The 23,971-nt window shown below is 34.1% G+C and overlaps 2 protein-coding genes and 1 long non-coding RNA gene across 4 annotated transcripts in view; 1 reads left to right on the plus strand and 2 right to left on the minus strand.

The window, feature by feature from the left end:
• Nucleotides 1-7,618, plus strand: part of LOC136040917 (zinc finger protein 271-like) — a 47,185-nt gene extending 39,567 nt beyond the window's left edge. For both annotated transcript variants that reach the window (XM_065725336.1, XM_065725335.1), the window contains exon 8: nt 5,842-7,618. In XM_065725336.1, coding sequence (XP_065581408.1) covers nt 5,842-7,196 — 1,355 coding nt within the window. In that variant the 3' untranslated portion in view covers nt 7,197-7,618. The remainder of the gene's footprint in view (nt 1-5,841) is intronic.
• Nucleotides 1-23,971, minus strand: part of LOC136040913 (zinc finger protein 271-like) — a 298,248-nt gene that overhangs the window by 104,798 nt on the left and 169,479 nt on the right. The gene's annotated exons all lie outside the window — the stretch shown is intronic.
• Nucleotides 14,664-23,336, minus strand: LOC136040922 (uncharacterized). The gene is made up of 2 exons (XR_010620914.1): nt 23,024-23,336; nt 14,664-20,473 (listed from the first exon to the last, which is right to left on the minus strand). It is a non-coding gene; the product is annotated as an uncharacterized LOC136040922 (long non-coding RNA).

The raw sequence follows: 23,971 nt of genomic DNA on the forward strand, positions 1-23,971 counted from the left end.
GGTGAAAAACCCTTTAAATGTGAAGTATGTGAAAAAACTTTTTCTGAGTCAACCAATTTGATTAATCACCAAAGAGTACACACGGGTGAAAGACCTTTTAAATGTGAAGTATGTGAAAAAACTTTTTCTGTGTCAAGCGGTTTGATTAGACACCTAAGATTACACACGGGTGAAAAACTATTTAAATGTGAAGTATGTGAGAAAACTTTTTCTGATTCAACCAATTTGATTAAACACCAAAGAGTACACACGGGTGAAAAACCCTTTAAATGTGAAGTATGTGAAAAAACTTTTTCTGATTCAAGCAGTTTGATTAGACACCAAAGAGTACACACGGGTGAAAAATCCTTTAAATGTGAAGTATGTGAAAAAACTTTTTCTGATTCAAGCAGTTTGATTAGACACCAAAGAGTACACACGGGTGAAAAACCCTTTAAATGTGAAGTATGTGAAAAAGCGTTTTCTCAGTCAACCAATTTGATTAATCACCAAAGAGTACACACGGGTGAAAGACCTTTTAAATGTGAAGTATGTGAAAAAACTTTTTCTGTGTCAAGCGGTTTGATTAGACACCTAAGATTACACACAGGTGAAAAACTATTTAAATGTGAAGTATGTGAGAAAACTTTGTCTGTATCAAGTAGTTTGATTAAACACCAAAAACTACTCACGGCTGAAAAAATCTTTAAATGTGAAGTATGTTAAAAAAATTTTCTCAGTCACGCAGTATGATTAACCCCCAAAGAGTACACACGGGTGAAAAACTCTTCAAATGAGTGTAAAACAAATTTCTGACTCAAGCAATTTGATTTGGCACCGAACTCTACACGCTAGGGAGAAATCATTCAAGCGTGATATATGCAAGAGAGAATATTCTTCTAGATCAAATCTTAATAATCATATAAAAACCCATTCTTAGAAAAGGCCTGCTAGCTCATAGTCTACAGTAACAACTTTTATGGGCTTGCTCAACCCTATCGTAAACCATTCTCTTGTTTTTCTGCTGCTTGTTTATATGTTGTTGTTTTTTTCAGTCCATTAATTGATTTGTGGAATATTTTTGTTTATTTTTTCAGTGATTATGGTTTGCTTTTTGTTTTAAGTTGGTTTTTCCTTTGGCTGATTCTCTCCCCCCCCCCAAATCTGTCACTATATGTATCCGTGTTGGAGTAACCACCCCAGTAAAATCCATTTTATTCTTTTTAAAATTTATCTTCCCTTCTTTGACAGTTTTTTTGCGTATCATCTGGATTGAAACATTGTGAACAAACCTATATGTAGTTTTTGTTGTGTCCTCAGAGAAGTATGAACCATATTGTTCGTACAACCTATAATTTGAAATATAGTCGGTCAGTCGGGTACCCAAAACAATGCATAGGCAATTTCTCTAGAAAATATTTAGCGAATCTTCCTCAGTTTTTCGGAGCGTCCCTACTACAGAACCATATTTGGTCACTGTCATTATTGTAGCTTCCAATATTCTAATCTTGGTTTGAAGACATTTCTTCCTGTTCTTCCAAAAAAAAATTCAGCTTTAAAAAACACCCTCAGCTTTGGCTGTTGTGCTTTTAACATCTTCAAAGTACCCACCGTCTTCACTAGTAATACTTCCAAGGTAGGTGAAGCTGTCCACTTGATCGATTTTTTCTTTACGCAAAGTCAACTTTTTTTTCACTTATTCCTAGGTTTAGTGACACAGTCTTCTTAACATTAATTTTCAAACCAAACCTGGCACCTTTTCATTTTGCTCACACTTTCATCTAAGATGTTTAAATCATCAGCATAATCTATATCCTGGATGGTTATAATTCAATAAAACTGTTGATGGACATAATTCAAATAAAACCTGGTTGGTCATAATCAATAAAACTGAGAACTAAAGGTGTTTGCTGACTCAGGCATTTCTCTATATTAACCTAAGAGTAAAAAATATGATCTACACATCCTCTACCCTTCCTGAAACCACATTGCTCGTCCCTTGAAACTTTGTTTACAGCATCTTTTGCCTGATTATTTTTGAATCTTTTTAGTGCTGTCTCTAATTCTTCCTCACAAAACAAATCTTCCGTCACATCCGTGGTGTCACAAAATTCTTTATTTTGTTCTTTATATTTTCCTTTAACTTTATCCCATCTTTAAGTGGGGCAAGTCCAGATTGGCTGCTCCCACTCAATTTATTAACCTGCCAGGACAGTGTTTTACTATTATTCTGTCTAGCTGCATCTTCCAGATCCTCGGCGATTTTATCCATGGTCTCTACTTCACACCTCCTTCGTTCATACTTTAATGCTTTCTCTATTTTCACATGATCTATCATTCATATAATTCCTATACAAGCTCCTCCTCCTCTCTATTAATCATAAAGCATTTTTATTAACACTCTTAGCTGCGTTTCTAACTTTCTTCCCTAAGACAGCATCAGCAACTTCACAAATTATTTCTGTAAAATTATTCCATCCATCTTCTACATTGTCAAATTTTAAACTCTCCAAGTTAGTATTCCACTGTTCCAAGAAAGTTTCTCTCAAATTCTAATCCTGGAGTCTGCCAATGTCATGGATTCTCAGAATGTAGTTACTCTTCAAAGATTTCAGCTTTAAATTAACCATAGACACTACTAGATTGTGATCTTTACTTTCAGCATCAATAAAAGTACTCCTATATATCCCAGTATCTTGTATCGATCCTGCCAGTCTTTGGTTTACAATACCATAGTCAATAAGGTTAGCTTCTAATAAAAATTATGGTAGTTAATTAATTAGAAAGAGGTTTTTAGCCCAAAAACACCCACCAAAACAGACAAATCCATAACGATTATTTATTAGTCAGAATCCCGTGCGAATGCTGTATAGTTTGCTAGGATATAATTTCCTCGAGGGGCGCCACTCCTCAATTGGGAATGAGTTGACCACGAGGTCCCCAGTCTTGCAGGTAACCTGACTTCAAGGCAGCCCTCTGCAGAGGCCTTTGTCCATACATCTGGATCTTACGCCCTGCCGCAGTTGTCCTCCTGTAGAGGATCCTCGCATGATGGTGCGTTTTTTGTGCGTTTGTTCCTAAAAAAAAGGATTAAAACTAATTTTAAAAATTGGGAATTTGAAAGAAACTGTTAAGTGGGGCTTAGTGCCAAAATCCTGTAAATATGATGAAAAAAATTTTTTCATCATAATCCTGTAAATATGATTTGTTTATTTTATTGTTTGAGGTGGACGTCAATCCTCATGTCCTGGGAAAGAAAGAAATTAGTTATAGAGCAAGCAATGAAATTGTGCGAGTTTTCAGTTTTAATTATTAAAATTCTGTGCATTGTCAAATTTAATTAAGTAATTTTGCTTATTTATTTTCACAGTTCAAGGTGACTACACTGGCGAAAATTCACCGAAAAATTTTTTATTTTGAACGAAACAAAATAAAAATATTAAAAATTGAGGTTTCAGTTACTAATATACCTAAAATGGGACTAAGGACTTAATTTTTATTTCATTTTTTTCTGTCCATGGTACTTTAAACCAATCAAAGAATTGAGTCTGCCAGAATTGTGTTAACCAATAAAAATCCAGATGATAGTTTTTCTAAATTTCTCCTAAGGTCTTTGGATTGATGCAGCCCAATTTAGGCTTAATTATCTGTTAACTGAACTTAGTTAATATGGGCATAAGTAAACTACCTTGATGCAATTTAATTCGAACTTGTAATTTTGTTTTAATCAAATTTCGCTAATTCAGAAAACAAAGTAGACTCTCCAAGAAGCGCCCCCTTCAAATTAAAAAAAAAAAAATATTGAAAAATTAAAATTAAAAATAAATTATTGAAAAATAAAACTTAATACCATTCCGAAAAAATTATACCCGTGCCCTTTGACAACCTGAAAAAACTTACAATCTTTTGATTTAATTAAAATATAAGAGCAAAAGCATTAATAGTACTAGCCCTAAAAGTTTCTACCTAATGCCTTTAGTCGTTCTTGGGATATTGCTGAGAGGTCTTATTGGCGACCAGCATACACACAGTGTCTTTTGATTTAGTTATAAAGTAACATTTAGTTTTAAAGCATAATGGACAAATTTAATAACTCTGGAGGGTCGACATGTCTCCCTGGAGGTTTGACATACACCTATTAATCTCCCTAGTATGTTTAGATTCCCTGCTATTCAAAATGATAAGCCTAGAGTGTTAATCTAGATTATCCCTAATGTTTCTATTTCGTCATAGATGTATAATATAAGAAAAAGATTTCCCCATTATGTGTCTTTTAATTATTGTAGTAGCAAGAAAAAAAGTCTTAATGAGATTCTATTTTTTTTTTCTTATTTTCTTGTTTTAAGGTTCTCCCTTGTTTTTACAATACTGCATATTGATTGATATTTGGTAGAAGGTCCCCGTCAAGTTTATATCTCTTGTCTTAGGAGCTATCACAGCTTAGATGTATAATACAGTTATGAAAACTCGATTTATTTTTGGGACACAGTGTGCGGTAGCGATGCTAGCGGCTGGAGACAGGAAACTGGCCGTCTGAATTTAAAAGATGGGAGTAATTGGACAAACAAAACAAAATTGCGTTCCCGCGTATGGTGTTGTTGTACGATCTAGTAGGCGACCAGTTCAGGGCTCTGTACAAAAAGCTTCTCATGGGCAAGATAGGAATTGTCATAACTCCTACTGTATATCTAAGCTGTGGGAGCTATACTAGTAGTAAGGGAAATTTCTTTTCATCTATTTACCCACCTTATTATTTTCCAATAACGCTGTTATGAAGTGTGAAAGAACCTTGATCGTCTATAAACGAAGCAGATAGTGAATCCTAAAAACAAGCAGTAATATAATACAACTTGAAGAGATACGCCAGTAACTGTTGCAACTTCTCTGATGAATTTTTATAAAGCCAAACCTAACCAAAGGTCCTTTATTTATTATGTCTTATAAAGTTGATACACCATTTTCTTGTAAAGAAATGCACGTTATCTAAAAACTAGGAAAAAATTAAACAGAACGTGACTAGTCTAGATTTGAAAAAACAGTACTACCCCCTCCGCGAATCAACGCCAGTGTTTGTACTAAAGGAAAAGGGGTACTTGTCCCTTTACTTCATATTCTAATTACTTAAAAGCCCCTTCTTAATATTTTCCTGATATGTTTCTCTGATGCTCAATTCTAACACCTAAGTATGATAAAAATTAAAAGACATGCCAAAAATCAAAGAAATTAAAAATGACACATTTCGGTCTTCAAAAAATGTTCTTAGGCTAAAAACGAAAATGTCAATCTAGTTGAAACCAATGTTAGTTCAGAAATATTGGTGCAAGGGGGAAAGGGGGGGGGGTCACTTTTCCCTGTATATCCCCATTTTTATAGCTAAATAATTATTTTCTGCTGTCTACGAGTTTATTGGTACAATGCCCTTCCTAATGTCCATACATTAGGAAGGGCATTGTACCAATGTCCTTTTAACGTCGCTGTTAAATTATTAATAATTGAAATTATTAATAATTTGAAATTATTATAAATTTCAAAGTAAATTTATAATAAAAGTTCAATATAAGTCCAACTAGGGGAGAGGGGTGGAAAAAGAAATTATTTGTTAAAGCCTGTCTAATTTTTTTTTAATCCTGTATGACTTTCAAGTTTTAAAGCTGATAAAGATTTTTAATATTAATATTCCAATTCTATGACCAGATTTTAAGTTTTGTTCTTTCATTTTGTTTCATTCGAAAGTGGTAGGCTGTGTAGATCCCAAACAGGTAATCGTTACAGAATGTTCACCTTTCATTTGTAATTGCTGTGATATCTAACTATTGAATCGGTTTCATCTTATATAATTTTAACAACATTTTTTTACTGTAGAGATAATTCATTATACTGTGTGCAGTTCTGATGGTGTGGATCAACCAAAACTCTTCGGCCCAAAGCCAATCTTGAAGGTAAAGAAGCTGACAGAGAAGGCTATCGAAGAATTAACAGCTGGTATTTGGCGTTGTGGCTCCTGCGCAAAAGTAGAAAATTCGTTTTTTATGTTAAATCTTCACATAGACACCGGCTGTGAAAAAATTTCACCATTAGAGTGTGACATCTGCCCTTCAATATTTAGGGATTACAGAAAATTTGTTGCTCACATTGTGGAACACCAGATGGGAGGGACAAGAAGATGTCCTATTTGTTTGTGTGAATGTATTGGCGATGTGAGTAAACATCTAGTTATACATGGTCATTTTTCACAAAGCGTATCTAATTTAGAACTACAGGGAAGTTCATCACTAGCTGTTACACAGAATCCTTCTGCAATTGTATGCTTAAATTCATTTGAATTAGATTCTGAAGCAAAAAACTTGAACAGTCATAAGATATATTTGAATAGTTCCTCGCGAGGTAGAAAACCCAGAATACTGAAAAGATATAAAGAAGCATATACAGGGATAAAGCAATATATTTGTGATGTATGTGACAAAACATTTGCATGGTCGTGTAGTTTGATTCAGCATCAAAAAGTACATACGGGTGAAAAACCGTTTAAATGTGAAGTATGTGAAAAAACTTTTTCTGTGTCAAGCAGTTTGATTAAACACCAAAGAGTACACACGGGTGAAAAACCCTTTAAATGTGAAGTATGTGAAAAAACTTTTTCTCAGTCAACCAATTTGATTAATCACCAAAGAGTACACACGGGTGAAAAACCCTTTAAATGTGATGTATGTGAAAAAACTTTTTCTCAGTCGACCCATTTGATTAAACACCAAAGAGTACACACGGGTGAAAAACCCTTTAAATGTGAAGTATGTGAAAAAACTTTTTCTCAGTCAACCAATTTGATTAATCACCAAAGAGTACACACGGGTGAAAAACCCTTTAAATGTGAAGTATGTGAAAAAACTTTTTCTGAATCAACCAATTTGATTAAACACCAAAGAGTACACACGGGTGAAAAACCCTTTAAATGTGAAGTATGTGAAAAAGCGTTTTCTCAGTCAACCAATTTGATTAATCACCAAAGAGTACACACGGGTGAAAGACCTTTTAAATGTGAAGTATGTGAAAAAACTTTTTCTGTGTCAAGCGGTTTGATTAGACACCTAAGATTACACACGGGTGAAAAACTATTTAAATGTGAAGTATGTGAGAAAACTTTGTCTGTATCAAGTAGTTTGATTAAACACCAAAAACTACACACGGCTGAAAAAATCTTTAAATGTGAAGTATGTTAAAAAAAATTTCTCAGTCACGCAGTATGATTAACCACCAAAGAGTACACACGGGTGAAAAACTCTTCAAATGAGTGTAAAACAAATTTCTGACTCAAGCAATTTGATTTGGCACCGAACTCTACACGCTAGGGAGAAATCATTCAAGCGTGATATATGCAAGAGAGAATATTCTTCTAGATCAAATCTTAATAATCATATAAAAACCCATTCTTAGAAAAGGCCTGCTAGCTCATAGTCTACAGTAACAACTTTTATGGGCTTGCTCAACCCTATCGTAAACCATTCTCTTGTTTTTCTGCTGCTTGTTTATATGTTGTTGTTTTTTTCAGTCCATTAATTGATTTGTGGAATATTTTTGTTTATTTTTTCAGTGATTATGGTTTGCTTTTTGTTTTAAGTTGTTTTTTCCTTTGGCTGATTCTCTCCCCAGTAACCACCCCAGTAAAATCCATTTTATTCTTTTTAAAATTTATCTTCCCTTCTTTGACAGTTTTTTTGCGTATCATCTGGATTGAAACATTGTGAACAAACCTATATGTAGTTTTTGTTGTGTCCTCAGAGAAGTAAATCCTTAAAACTATGATTGTCACCAGGATTCCTACTCAAGGGATAAGGGAGGATGTCTGCTCATTAAGATATTTTTCTCATGTGTCGAGGTCTTTTAGAGTGATTATATTGTATTGATGTTTTTTGAGTGTGCAGAATTTTTTTTTTTCTTGAAACAATCTGTACAGTGTGAGTTTTTTATTGTAGCCTTTTTCATGTTGATGTAATTGAAAAAAAAACACTGGCTGAATAAGAAAAAAACTAATTTTCCCTGTTCTACCCTATGATTCTAAAAACAACCTTTAAAAAAATACTTGTATCATTTAGAATAGTGCTTCACTTTACTTTACCCTGAGCCCTCTCTAATATGTTTTCAGAATTTTATTGAAGCCTACTTCATTCTCAACAGCCCTAAATGTACACAGATTCCGAAGGAAGCAACAAGAAAGATTGTTTATAAAAAGTAGGGTCATGGGGTTAAACAAAATTTCTGAGTAAAAAAAAACCTTCGTATGGTCTATAGGATCTTCAAAGTATCCAAGTATTTGCTATGCGTAGTTCATCCACTCATTTCAACTTTCCAGCGTTCCTCCCCCCTTAAACGTGCTAATACGCAAATGGCTCTTGCTGTATAATTTAGATTTCATCCCACAGAGTATTTTCTTCTCTTTTTTCTTTAGTGTTCTTTGCCTACAGCGTAAAAATGGGACGGAAAAAAAGAAGAAAAAGCTGTCCAAACGCTCGTCCACATCGGAAATTTTTCTTCCAGTTTTTCCAAAAAATATACTCTCTAAATTATTAGTGTTTTCAGATACTGTGAAATTTTCTCTGAAAATACTAACAGAATGCCGCGAATAAAAGTAGTAGGTATTGATGACTCTATGAAGAATTTAGCTAAAAGTCGATCAGACAATTTAAATCTTTCATATAATTTATTTTGTCAAAAACTCTAGAATCTCCTGCTACTGAAGTATATGTGGCACAATATTTAGGGAGATTATGACTTATTACACTTAAATATTCGTGAGCAGGAATTAGCTAAAAGGAGGGGGTGTGTCTGATTTAAGTTTATGCTGCAGTGTAACCAACATTTCATGTAACTATGGGTTTAAAGGAGAAATATGATAAATTAGAATGGGAATATTATGACTCCACGAATTGTTGCAATATCTTGAAACAGTGGGTAGAAAATCCCTTCAATAAAACAGTTATATCCACTAACTTTACGGGTTGGAGCAATGAGAGAGCGGAAAAAAATTGGCATTGGAAGGTGGGGTGTAAGGAAACGAAGGGATTTCTTCCAGAGTTAAATCAACCCTGACTAAAAAGTTTCTACGACTGAAAAGGTTCGCGACGAGAATGGTTACAGAAGCCATAACATGAATTGGAAATTTTGGGAAACATCTTTCCTGAATAGGGAGGGGTGAATCTCCATTATGCCAAAAATGTGAGATGGCTACTGCGGGAACAAGACGGCATCTGATAGAAAAATGTCTAGCAAGGATTAGACAACGGCTTGAGTTATTTTGAACTGTTATTGCTATTCTGCAGGACATAAGCAGGTTTTTAAATGATTTTCTAAAAATGGCTGTCATTTATGATTAATGCAATGAATAAAATTGATATGATGAAACTTAAAGATAATAGAACGTTTCTGGAAACAGGGGGAAGAAATAAATGAAAGATAAAGGATATCAATACTTTTTTACGTTGACAGTTTTCCTTCCCAATTTCTTAGGGAAAAATTTCTTTTGTGTAGAAAAGTATTACTTTGTGAAAAAGTGCTACATTGTTACGTTTTCTGAAAAGTGGTACTTTAAAAAAAAAGTGCGAAAAGTAGCACGAAAGTGCTACCCGTGGCAACGCTGTTCTGAACATCCGTTTTATCGTATGTTATAAAAGCATACCATTTCACACAATATTAACGACAGTTTTGTCCAATATTTATCCCTTTTGTTGTTTGGTTCAGATATCTTCAGACTATTTACTATCTCGTACTAATTTTAAAAGATTTTTTCTACAAAACAAGTTTTTAAACAGAAATGTTAAACCGAAGAAATTGAGCCAAAGATGAGCAAAATAAAGTCCTATAATTTCTTAGGCAAAAAACAACCATAATTAACCGTCAAAAAGTAAGTGAACCGTAAAACGAACAGAAATTACAATAAATAACCAAGAAAAAGAAAAACATGAAACTCGCAAAGAAAGGAGTAGGTCAAAGAAAATAAGCCTATGTTTTCTGTAGACCAGAACATAATTGTAATTTCACTGAAAAGAATTTTTATTTCGAATTGTGTGTTTTAATTTGTTATAAAATTAAAAAAATTACACTAATAGCCAATGGTGCTAAAAAGCACAAATGATTTGAACTGACAGTTTAATACATATTAATATGAAGTCCTGACAGTCTCCACAAATTTACATTTATTAAAGTTGTAAACCAGAATATGTTGAAAATGGGGGCAATAATCCAACCCTTCTTTGCACTAGTTTCTGCTCGTTTTGAGGTTAACCTGGTTATAATTTATAGCTTTTGTTCGTTTGGGTTTCATTTATTTATTTAGTGATTTATAGTCGTTTTAAGCTTAAGCAAAGTATTTTACTTAATTTTTGGTCACGCTTCTTTAATGTGGCTCTTCATTTTTCGCTGAAAAACTTTCTTAGATTAATTTATCCTAGTTTTTAATTGACATGGTCCTTTTCATAGATTAAGAAAGAGTGTTTTAAATCTTTTGGTTTTGTTTTAATAATGCAAATTTTGATGAAATATTTATTTGTTGGACAAATCTTAGAAACAAACTTTAATAATAGTTGTAGTATGATGTTTTGTATGGATTGACACTGGGAAAATTTCAAATAAATTTGCTACTAATCTGAATAAATTTTGGGTTTTACGTAAGGTTTAAAAATTCTAATCTACAACTTGTCACAACCTTGAACAGAGAAAAATATTCGTTAACCATCCCCTTTCTCATGGCTTGAAAGTCTCAACTTGTTTCTCTTGACCTTTCTTGAAAATTAAGGGGCGTGTGTATATTACACACTCCTTAAAGGGTATCTAATATGCACACCTTTTTGATAGGCTTAGATGCACATTGTCTCTCTTGATTTTGTTTAACTTCTGACTGAACATACCTCAACACTTTTAGCCGCTCTGGTTACATCACAGATATGCCCTATGGACATAGTTGGATGCTCACATTGCGTTTTGATTTAGTTAAACATTTCTAAAAACCTACCATGAAAGTTTCAACTTAATACCTTATTCCATTCCTGATATATTGAATCACTCCCATTCTATCAACCTGAATTAACTTAACAAAAAATTATTTAGTTCAACAGTAGCAATTGAAAACAGTAGTTGTTGCAGTTACAGTAATTTGCAGTTGGAGTTGCAGTCCCACGTATTTGAAGTAGTGCTCATAAGTTGTTGCAGCTGCAATAGTCTTATTCACAGTATAAAGTAGTCACAGTCATGGTCACAGGTAGATGTGGTCGCATTCGTAAGTGGTCGTAATCACAATTAGTGGGAATCGCAATTGGCATTTATTGCAGTCTCAAGTAGTTATACAAGCAGTAATGGCCATAGCAAGCAATCGCGCAGCAAATAGGCACGGTGTAATACATATACCCACGGTGCGTTTTAATTTAGTTCAATATGCATCTAACATACCTTGGAAGCTTTACATTAATACCCTTTGCGATTCCAAATAGTGTAAATATGCCTTTATAACAACAATATTTACCTAAAAATTCCCATGAACATGTCCTGAAAGTTTCAACTTAATACATTTAGTCATTCTTGAGATTTAACAAATACGACCTTTTGAGAAACTTGAATGTAAACTAGGTCGTTTGGTTTTTTTCCACATCCCCTGTAACAAGATCTGAAATTTCCAATATGACTTCCCTAGAGTACCGTTAAAGATTCCACGCACATCCTTATTCAATCTGGATAACAAAGCGCCTTTTGACTTAGTTTTATACCCCCTCAAGTCTTCTTAAAATAAGACTGAATACCCTACTTTGTTCCTGAAGCGTTGAATATGTGCCATTTTTCAAATCTAAATTTAAGTTCACCCTTTGGTTCAGCTTAATAGTAATAGTAGCAATAGTATTCATACAGGCTTTGAGAGTTTCAACTTAATATCTTAATCCGTCCCTAAGACATAATCATGTGCCCTTTGACAACCTATATGCCCTCAATGCCTTTCAATAATGCCATAGTGCCTTAGTTTTATATCAAATATATTCTCCAGAAGTTTCTACTTATTACAACATTCCGCTTCTGAGATATTGCATCTGTTCCATTTAGATAACTTCGATGCTCTTGAGCACTATATATCTAGTTCTAGAGCAAGTGTCAGCTGGAGTAGTAGTAGAATCCCCAGAAATTTCAGTTTAATAGGCGAACCGTTCCTGATATTTTGCTGATTCACCCTTTCGACTACCAGCGTGCAACAAGTGCCTTTTTATTTAGTACACATGTACCCCATAACTACCCCCCAAAATCTTCTGTGAGTTTCAATTTAATATCCTTTTCAGTGCCTGATATATTCCATTTGTTGTATTCTGTAAACCTGAATGCACTTAAACTATTTTATTTATTTTAACAGTAGTAAAAGTAGCGGTATTAGTAAAAGTAACAGTAATACCATTAGCCTTGTAAGTTACAGTTTAATACATTAACCCTATGCTTGGATCCTATCAAAACACTCTTTTAATTACAGTGTGTGCATTGTGATTACAGGGTACAGTGTGTTTTGATTTATTTCAATGATCTGAAAATTTCAACTTAACAGTCTTAGCTGTTCCTGAAATTTTGCTTATACGCTCATGATGTTGTTATTTTTGCATCCCATGCTGATTTATCCATACTTTTTCTTAGTCTCAATAACACACTTTTATCTGCAGGGGATTGGTATGCCAGAAATGTCAATATATGCTGTTTTCTCGATCTGGTTCTCAGAAAACAGAACAGTTTTCTCTTTGTCTAAATGATAGGGTACTAAAACGTGTTGATCAATTTAATTATAATGGAATTATTTTTGATGAAAATCTTTCCGTGAACATGTGAAAACAATGTCTCTAAAAATATCGCGAAATATCGGCATTCTTTCTCGTTTATGCCATTTTTCCCCAATGGATATTTTAAAGACAATATATTTTTCTTTTGTTATTCCACATTTTCTTTATTGTGTTTATGTTTGGGTATCAACGTTTCCTTCAACGTTTAAACATCTTCAAACTCAACAAAATAAAGCCCTTAGATTAATGTTTAATGTTAATAATAGATCCTCAGTTAGCCATCTTTATGGATCTTCTGGTTTCTTCTCTGTTCATCAACATCATTTTATTGCCATTTCTAATATTTGCCATATGTTTTTGGACAACTTTCAAATTCACAATTACCCAACAACTCATAGTTCTCTTTTGAAATTAGGCCAACGGTGCGAGCGCAAATTAGTTTAAGCCGAAATAATGACGGTTATTTCTTTTGTTTGTGTTTTTTTTTGGTGATATACCTTGCGCTCAAGTATGCCATTAGGCATTTTCGCTCTTTGTTTATATGGTTTAATTCTTGTTGTAAATAAACATGTATCTATCTGATAAAGTGTCTGCACGTAGTAGATTGGATTTTAATATGATTTTGAATGGCCCTCACCATTCTTTGAAAGTTTTACCGTAAATTTCTTATCCTTAGCGTAGTATTATTCGTAGTAGGAATAAAACTAACAGGAGCAGCAGGAGTGATAGTAATGACAATAGTAGTAATATTAGCAGTAGTGGCGGTGGTAGCATTCATATAGTGCCTAATAGTTACTTCAACATCCCATCAACGCGGCCTCATAGTTGCAACTTATTACTATAGGTCAGGGATGCTCAACCAATCATTATAGTGGGCCGTGTTGTCACTTGAAAGAATTCAATTTGTCCAGAACCTATTAAATTTTAATTATAATTAAGTTTCAATAAATATTACTGATACACTCTTTTGATAGCCTGTATCCCCATAGTGTGGTTTTATTAAGGTCAATACCTCTTAATTTCTGCTTAAAGTTCCACATTATACATTTAGTTTTCAACATCCCTTGAATAGTAGTAGCAGCACTAGTAATATGCATAAAGTGACTTTTGGCTAGTGCAAGAAATAAGGACAATCAATTGTTTTCTGAAATAAAAACAATGAAACCTATCAACGCAATAAAATTTTTCAAAGACGGAATGTGTTAGAAACGTAAAACTGAAATATTTTTGTGCTATTAGGGAGAGCCCAATGAAGTGTAAACCCAGGACAAGAAGAATTGACCGTGACAGTGCTGTGGCCTGTATAACCCTGCAAAGGTTGGTATCTCTTATCACTGCTCCCTGGAGACAGAGACACAGAAAAAGTGTACGTAATACATCAAACGAAATAATTTTATTTCCATAATTGAAATTGACAAAATCCAAGAATCCTTCACCAACGCTTTAAATGTTTCCTTCATTGCTAGCAGCCAGACAACACTATATGGAGTACCCTGACAATGATGCCAATTCCTCTGTGAGCAATCTAATGTCTGCCCGATTTGATGGCACTGAAATAGCTTACAGTTGTGATGAAGACACTGCCTTGCCATCTATTATAAGGGTCAAGGTTTTATCTTATTTCTTGTCATGACCTCGACAAAGTTTCCCAATGCCTTGTACAAGCGGCAAAGTGAACCACTCGATCTCCCGTTGCGCTACATTACGTCGACAGTAAACCTGGCCTTAATTAATTTGTTTTAGACAAAATTGTAGGGGATTGGGGTGATGTTCCAGTTTCTCCTTTTGGCACTGCCGCCTCTCCCTAATTAAGGCTCACCTAAATACCCTTAGCCTGAGAAATAGTGGAAGTTGCAAGACTAGCAATCATAGGACTATTAGTATTAGCATGCATAGATGGATAGGTATTTATTGCAACAAAAGTCACTTTGGGCAATGGCAAAAAACAAATAACACAAAATAATAGCTTATGATACTAACACTCATAGCAAACATGGTATATAGTAGTAACAATGAAAAAGTATAACATCTGTGAAACAAAAGAAATATAATAAGGCACATTATACCATAAACCTAACATTAAGTGTCGCCGATATATCGTAAATGCTATATAGCTTTTTATCTTCAACATTTTCTTTTAGAATAGAATATATTTATTCACTACAATAGCCGGAGCTAGCATCAGCATGTCAAGACAAAAATAATTTATACCTTCAAAAACACTCACAGGAAAATTTAAACAAACATTATATAAATCAAACATTAAATATTAGTCGTGTAAATATTATTAAAATGACGGGTAAAATATGGGACAAATGATTTGCGATGTCTCTCAGTACTATAGGCGGAGCAAGTCAGTAACTGTGGACAATTCTTTTTTATTTGTCGGAGTCAAGTAACTGGTCCTTCAGTTGGGGGGCGGGGGCTCTCAAGGCTGGGTAGTAGACAACAATGAGTTGGGGAATTCAAACAATTTAGTCCAAATCTATATGTTAAGCCATGTCTATGACTATCAAGTGATAGTCGCACCCTATCGCCCTCACCCCTTGCGAAAATCTCTCTCTGCTGCATGGCTACACGGACTTGTCTCCCCGCGTTCTTTATATCCACTTTACAATTACTTTTTTAAATTCCCACCATCCAACCCCTCCCTTTTACCCAAATTCAAAAAATTTCTACCCTCAAATACTTCAACTCTTTACAGTTCCTTACCGTCAAATGCGGTCTGTACTATATTATGAATGGCTGTTCAAGTAAATAATGATATGCAGCAGTCCCGTTTGGACTTGCTGCAAAGTTCGCCGTTTCGTATTGAAGATGTTTTGTCGTTATCGGTAGCGAATGATTTTGTGGGTCATCCATTTAAGCCGCTGCGGAGTAGCAAATATATTCGGTTAAGTGATAATGAAATGCCTGGGCAATCTGAGTCTTTGACTGTGGCTCAGTGGAATTGTCATCTGAATTCTAACCACCATGAGGTCGCCCGTCTGCTAGATCTTTATAAAAATAAGGTAGAAATATTAGGGATTTGCGAGTCGTTCGTAACTGAAGACACTTTCCTCTCGTCACATTTTTTTCCAGGCTATAAACTTGTATCAAAATCAAGGAGTTCAATGAGAGGAGGAGGTTTGACTTTTCTGCTAGCAAATTCTTTGGATTACGTAATTCGAGATGATTTAACTCTCTGGAATGAAGGTAAGCTCGAAACTTTATCAATAGAAATAGAGTAAGAGAAAAATAGAAAGTTCATCATTTCTTTGGTGTACCGGCCGCCCAGCGCAAACCCAGATGATTTTTACCGGCCTCCCCCTAACTCCCCCAAAGAGAGCACACCTGGCCCGGTTATGTCAGTCACTTATCTTGGACTTGTACTTATCCTTCCTACCAAGTTTCATCCTGGTCTCTCCACTCTAAGCGTTTCCCAAGATTTCAGCCCCCCCCCCCAACTTCCCCTAATGAAACTGGATCCGGTCGGGATTTAAAATAAGAGATCTGAGTTACAAAGTCTTACTAATACCAAATTTCATTAAGATCCAATCACTTCTTCTTAAGTTAAAAATGCCTAGTTTTTCTATTTTTTCAGAATTAACCCTCACCCCCCCCCAAAGAGACTGGATTATGTCAGTCACGTATGTGGGACTTGTGCTTATTTTCCCACCAAGTTTCATCCCAATCCCTCCACTCTAAGCGTTTTCCAAGATTTTAGGTTTCCCCCTCCAACTCCCCCCAATGTCACCGGATCCGGGCAGAATTTAAAATGAGAGCTCTGAGGTGCGATATACTTCTAAATATTAAATTTCACTAAGATCCGTTTATTCGTTCGTATGTTAAAAAACCTCTTTTTTTCTAATTTTTCTTCTCCTTTCAGCCCACCAAATGGTCGGATCAGGGAAAACGACTTTATCAAGACAATTTACGCAGGTCCCTGACACGCCTACCAATTTTCCCAACTCCCCCCAAAATCACCGAATCCGGATTTAAAATAAGAACTCTGAGACGTGATATCCTTCCAAACTTCAAATTTCACTACAATCCAATCACTCTTTTGTAAGTTAAAAATACCTAATTTTTTCTAATTTTTCAGAATTTACCCTCCCCCTACAGCCCCCCAAACAGAGCAGATCCGTTCCGGTTATGTCAATCACGTATTTAAAACTTTTGCTTATTTTTCCAACCAAGTTTCATCCCAATCCCTCCACTCTAAGCGTTATCCAAGATTTTAAAAACCCCCCTCGAACTTCCCCCAATGTCACCGGATCTGGTCAGGATTTAAAATAAGAGCTCTGAGACACGATATCCTTCCGAACATCAAATCTCATTAAGATCCCATCACCCATTCATAAGTTAAAAATATTTCATTTTTTCTGTTTTTTCCGAATTAACCAAAGATTTTTGGTAATACTATTTAAACGCTTTAAAAACATTTAACATATAATGTGACACTTCAAACATTTTCATGTAATGTTCATTCCTTTATTCAGATATTCCTTATGATCCTTATCCTAGGACCAAAGATCCTATATATTCCTTATGGTCACTACTCCTTTGTCAAGCAAATATAATAAAATTTGTCCTTTTTTGAATCTCTGCAAGTGTTGGTGGGATAATTTCTCTCCAGGACTTTTTGAATAGAAATTCATAAACTCATGTTTTTAATTCTGTAGCTCAACCTTAAGTTCTTCTATATTTAGTATGGTTACCGTATTTTTGTTCTTCTAACCGCTAAAATACTAAAATAACTTTTTTTTTATTTTAGAACTCTGTAAGTCAACTTTCAAAATTTCATTCTACGTCATCAATGAGAACAAAATATGGTATGAACAATCCCATTGCAATAATGGATAAAAATAAACCAAAAATTAATTCATTAGGGCTATTAGTTTCCCACAGCCCACTCTGGAATACTTGATTGAAACTAATTTTTTTTTTATTTAGCTGGGTGGGATAATTTTTATTATTTGATTGAAATTTTTTATTAGTTCTTCTAAGTCGTTCAAATATTAAAATAGTATTTCATTTATTTTAAATTTTTTTTTATACGTCGACTTTCAAAAATTCATTCTACGTCATCAGCGATGAAAAAATATGGTATGAACAATTCCATTGCGATAATGAATAAGAAGCAACAAAAATTTAATTCGTTGGGGTTATTGATTCCTCAGAGCCCCCCTCTGGAATTTTCGATTGAAACTAGAATTTTTTTTTGTCTTTAGCTGGGTTGGATAATTTTTATTATTTCTAAAATATCCATTTTTTTTAAATTTGATGCTGGTTTATATTAAAATTTATGATGTTATCACTGGAATGTAACTCAACATTATTATTGTAATTTAGGGTTTGTGCATATTGGCCAGTATTTATATTTGTTTGTTGTCTTAAGTTTATATAGCCGGTTTGTTGATTTTTATTTTTATTTATACTCTCCAATTTTTGAGGTTAATAAAATGTTTGAATGTGATTTATCTTGTTTATATTGCTTTATATACTGTTGATATTATACTTGTAAAGTTTACAAAAACTTTTTATGTTTGACTAAATATTTCTTTTTCAAACTAAGTTCACAACACTACTAGTTTCAAATACACCTTCATCATTGATGTCCAGATTTTGGGAATCTAATGCAGATGTTAAGTTGAATATTTTGTCCCATTGTCTGTGCATATAAATAGATTGTCAGGTTTACCAACTCTTGAACATGCAACAGAATAATTGTCCATGGGAAAACAATCCGTATTCAGATCTATACCGCATTTTTCTAACGATTGCCCTTGAGCTTTGTTGATAATGATTGCTAATCAAACATTCCCTGTGTCCCCGTCGTCATTTATATATCCCCCTGTGCCCCCGGCGTCCCCGTTGTAGTTGTGTCCCTGTGTCCTGGTCGTCATTTATATTCCCTGTGTCCCGGTCGTCATTTGTGTCCCGGTACCCCAGTCTGTAATCTCTCTTTGAGTGTCCTGGTCGTCATTTATATTCCCTCTGTCCCGGTGTCTGGGTCGTGTCCCATTGTCTGTCCATATAAATAGATTGTCAGGCTTACCAACTCTTGAACATGCAACATAATAATTATCCATGGGAAAACAATCCGTATTCAGATCTATACCACATTTTTCTAACGATTGCCCTTGAGCTTTGTTGATGGTGATTGCTAATCGAACATTCCCTGTGTCCCCGTCGTCACTTATATATCCCCCTGTGCCCCAGGCGTCCCCGTTGTAGTTGTGTCCCTGTGTCCTGGTCGTCATTTATATTCCCTGTGTCCCGGTCGTCATTTGTGTCCCGGTATCCCAGTCTGTAATCTCTCTTTGAGTGTCCCGGTCGTCATTTATATTCCCTCTCTCCCGGTCGTCATTTGTGTCCCGGTTTTCCGGTCTGTAATTTCTCTTTGAGTGTCCCGGTCGTCATTTATATTCCCTGTGTCCCGGTCGTCATTTGTGTCCTGGTGTCCCGGTTTGTAGTGTCATCTTATAATGAAGTCATATACAAAGCCTTATATACTTATAATGACGCCAAATGCAAACCCACAAACAAACAAACATGCATATATACAACTTATTTTTATATATGTAGATACAGTTTCTTCTTTAGTTTTTTTTCTTTTTAAGTTTTTTCTTTTTTTTAGTTTCATCTTTTTATTGATTTGTTTTCTTCAATTTGTCCATGTTCATTCTAACATTGACACTTGGAAAAATCTTTACGTGCCAAGCATGCTACAGCTCCAACAATTTATATTAAACCTCAGTATTTGGGGTATCTGTTTTAAGGTTTTCAAATTACTTTAATCTATTGTCAAAATATATTGAAATATTTGTGCAATTCCCAGTTTTTTAGTTTTTTCTTTTTTTTCTTTTTTTTGTTTTTTTTTCTTTTTAGTTTTTATCTTTCTTATTTTTTTACGTTTTTTTCTTTTTAGGTTTTTTCTTTTTTTAATTTTTTTAATTTTTAATTTTTTTTTTTAGTTTTTTCTTTTTAGTTTTTTACCATTTTTCTTTTTTCGAATTACTTTAATCTATTGTCAAAATATTTCGAAATATTTATGCAATTTCCAGTTTTTACATTTTAGTTTGTTTTCTTTTATATATATAGAAGATATAATCTGGCGTAACAGACAACTTATTTTTATATATACAGACAATATATTTTCTGCTCAATTTACAGCAATGGAGATAAAAAAAAGAGGAGTGAAGAAATAAATACCATCTTCTACAAATGCAAAATATTTACACTACAATACTTACTTTTTACTACTACACTACAAGGACACTAATTTTCAGTGTTTTATTTTAGAAATGAAACAAGTGAAGCAAATTAGCAAATTTCTATAGAGAAATTTGCAAATTCCAGAATTTGCAGGAATTGTTGTCCATAATCCATTGCATGGTTTCAAGTTTTTTTTTTATCTTGTTTCAGCTTCAGCATTCTCAAATTTTAAGATTATGAAGTCCAATTAAATTGTAATTTGTTCTGGTTTCGCCCAATAAAATATTACTCAAAATATTTGACTATACAAAAACCAAATGCTTGAGATGTATCTTCACTGTCAAAACATGCAGAGCTCAGTTCCTTGGTGTCAGGTTCAAGTTTACATGGTCCTGAAAAACAGCCAATAGTACCCACAGGAACATCTTCCCTTTTAAAAGACAAAAGAGAGTTTGGAAAGTCAAGAAGCGCATTGTCGTGACTTGGTAAAGCCTCTTCAACTTCTGAAAGAAAGTGTAAAGAAAAGGGACATCAAACACATTCAACACAAAAACTTACAAAGCAAGACCAGCTGCTTCCCATTTTCAACACAATGGCCACAAGAAAGAATAATGACCCTTATAAGGAGAGAAATAAAACTATGTTTGGTAAATAGCCAACACAAATATTTAGAATTAGAGCTGAAAAAGTCTTGAAAATCATCTAGCATGAAAGAGCCACCAAACAATAGGTGACAATATGGCTTTTTCCTTTGAATGCTAGTCCTAGTTTTCTTAAAATTGTTCAATTAATTCTATTGTTGCATCTTTTACTCATTTTGTTTCAAATTCTATATTGGTAAAATGATTCAGAAAACATGTGAATATACAAGAGAGAAAATAGGTACCCTACTTCCTGTTTCAAAAACATTGACTTACCATAGATGATAATTGAAATATGTTTCCTTCCAATTCTAATGAAATAACTGAAAGATTATTGCTTACTATATGAATTATTTTTTTCTAACCCCCCCCCCCCCTGAAAAAAGATCTTCCTTTTTACAAGGGAGTCAATTGACAGCAAATACGGCCTAGAGGCAAGCTTGTAATTTTGAGACACAACAAACATACAAATCAGACTACTTGAGATTAAACTATCATTGATTCAATATGGCTTAATCTTGAATCTTAGAACAAGTATTGATTAAAATCAACTAACAAATCCTTTGTGATGAAAATATTATTTACAATAAACATAAAGACAATGCTCCCTGGAAAATAAAACATGAAATATCTTTGGTAGGCAATAAATAAGATAATCACACTTAGCTTGTATGCTAAGTCTGTTTCATCTTCTGCAAATAAAACCCTCGGTATCATAAAAAGAACCATCTCCAGCCGACACCCTAGAGTTCTTATGAAGTTATATAAGGCGCTTGTACGTCCACACCTGGAGGTTGGAATGTCATTGGCAGCCCCTTTCTTCAAAAAAGATAAGACGTTGCTTGAGGATGTCCAGCGTTGTGCCACTAAGATGGTTAGCAGCATGAATAAATTTCCATACAAAGAAAGACTACATCATTTGAAGCTGCCAACGCTGACATACTGACGGAAAAGGGGTGACATTATTTTAACCAAAAAAATCATCTCTAAAAACACCCTTCCCAGTCTTTTTGCACAGCCCTTGCATTCTGGTACTAGAGGACATTCATTGAAGCTCCCCATGCAGCGTTCCACGAGTAGACATAGAAGCCATTTCTTCAGCCAAAGAATCATCAATATAAGGAACCAGCTCTCTGAAGAAACAGTTTCTGCTACTTCAACTGAAATGTTCAAGTCCCACATTGATAGGGAATGGCTCTGCCAGGAGTTCCTTTACATTTGGGAAGCTGCAGAGTCCTCCATAAGAGTCTAGTTTAACAGCCACAATCTACACCAAACAAGTTCTTTTTTTTTCATGGAGCATCACAAGGATGGATAATCCTTATATTGCTCCAAGCTGTGATTTAAGGTAATTTAAGCTATACTGAACAAATAGCACATATTTATGAAAACAGTAAAAACAAACTTTGTTTTAAAAATAAGTGAATATGTGCAGTGTGGGAAAGGGGAAGTTGTCTAAAATCTACTAAAAAAAACCTAGAAAAATCAATGTTTTTGCACCCCTCCTACTCAAAATCTATTGACTGCACCATATAAAACTAGCAACACCTGAACAACTCTTGATAACAAGTTTGGGAAAACTGGAAAACTTGACGAATTTGGACAAACTGAAAAAAACCTAATGGAATTATGTGCTCTTTGTCAAGGAAATGATTCAGATAACAAGTGGCAAGATAAAGACAATAACAAACATCACACAATAAAAACCAACAGCTTGTGCATTAGCTACCAAGAAGGGTACTTATTGGTAACTTAAAAAAAAGAAAATTGCTTGATGTATCCTTTTAATCATCAACATGTACCTTATAATAAACTCCTTTTCTTTTTCTTTATTTATTTACAAATCAAAAAAAGATAGTCACAGGAAACAAACAAATTACCTTACCTTAAATCACATTTGCCAGTGAGATAATTTGGTAGATACCAACAAATATCAAGTAATGTTATGAAAAATGATGAAGGTAATTTGGTTTAAAAAACTGCTTATTGTAAGAGACAGAAACTAGTCCCTATAATTAATATATGATTGTATTATTATAGATAATTATAATAAAACTAGTACTTATAATTAATAGATAATTATTGTGGCTGCCATACAAAATAAACTCTTCAGTAGGAATGCATTTTTTCTACTGCTTTCTAATTTTTCTCTTACTTGTTTATGCCCAAAAACAGAAAATAGTTAGAGAAAATTTGTTAACTTGAGAGACTTTTTGTCTCTCCAAGCTGAAAAAATATAGCTTATAATTTAGGCTTTTGTGTAGCAAAATACCTAGCTTTTATGCAGTTGCATGTTCTTTCTTTTTTGTTATTTTTACAGAGAACTTTAGGATAAGATGAATAAGAGACAATTTACTAAAGAAAAACAGCTTTTTTTTAGTTTTTTATCAAAATTTCTATTGGATAACTTACCATTTTTAAAAAAACTGTCTCAGGAATAGTAATAGGCTCAGCCATGTTTGTAGCTTGTGTCACATCCATAATAGTATTTCCAAAATAAGTTAATGTCAGCTAAAAAAACATATAATACTAATTTACTATGAACAACACTTAGAAATGGCACTCTAGTTTAAAATTGTCAACAAAGCATGCAGATTGTTATACATTCACTATGATAGATTTTCAAACTGGTATTTTTTGCTAGTTTTTAACAACTTACTGAGAACAATTTTTTTCTTTTATTTTTTATGTCTTTTTTTAGTGCGTGGGAGTTGGAGGGGGAAACCGGAATTCTTGGAAAACATGGAAATTGGGGTATTTTTATCTTACGAATAGATGATCGGATCGTAATGAAATTTGATTTTTAGAAGGAATTCATGTCTCAGAGCTCTTATTTCAAATCCCGACCAGATCTTTTGACATTGGGGGGAGTTGAAGGGGGAAATCTTGGAAAAACACTTGGAGTGGAGGAATCGGGATGAAGCTTGGTGGATGGGATAAACAAATGTCCTTGATACGTGATTGACAGAATCGTACTGGATTCGCTCTCTTTGGGGGAGTTGGGGGGAGGAGTTCACTGATTTGGCGAGTTCGGTGCTTCTGGACGTGCTAGAGCGATGAAAGTTGGTAGGCGTGTCAGGGAGCTGCACAACTTGACTTGATAAAGTCGTTTTCCCAGATTCAACCATCTGGAGGGCAAAACGGAGAGGAAAAATTAGAAAAAAATTAGGTATTTTTAACTTACGAGTGGGTGATCAGATCTTAATGAATTTTGATATTTAGAAGGACTTTGTGACTCAGAGCTCTTATTTTTTATCTTGACCGGCATTAAGCCTCTTATTTTCCTTTTTAAATCAATCTATTGATTCATAGAATTTTGTTAGAGCTCATACCATATGGTCTCTTGGCTCTTAGCTCTTC

This window comes from Artemia franciscana, chromosome 21, assembly GCF_032884065.1.
Source record: "Artemia franciscana chromosome 21, ASM3288406v1, whole genome shotgun sequence".
NCBI lineage: Eukaryota > Metazoa > Arthropoda > Branchiopoda > Anostraca > Artemiidae > Artemia > Artemia franciscana.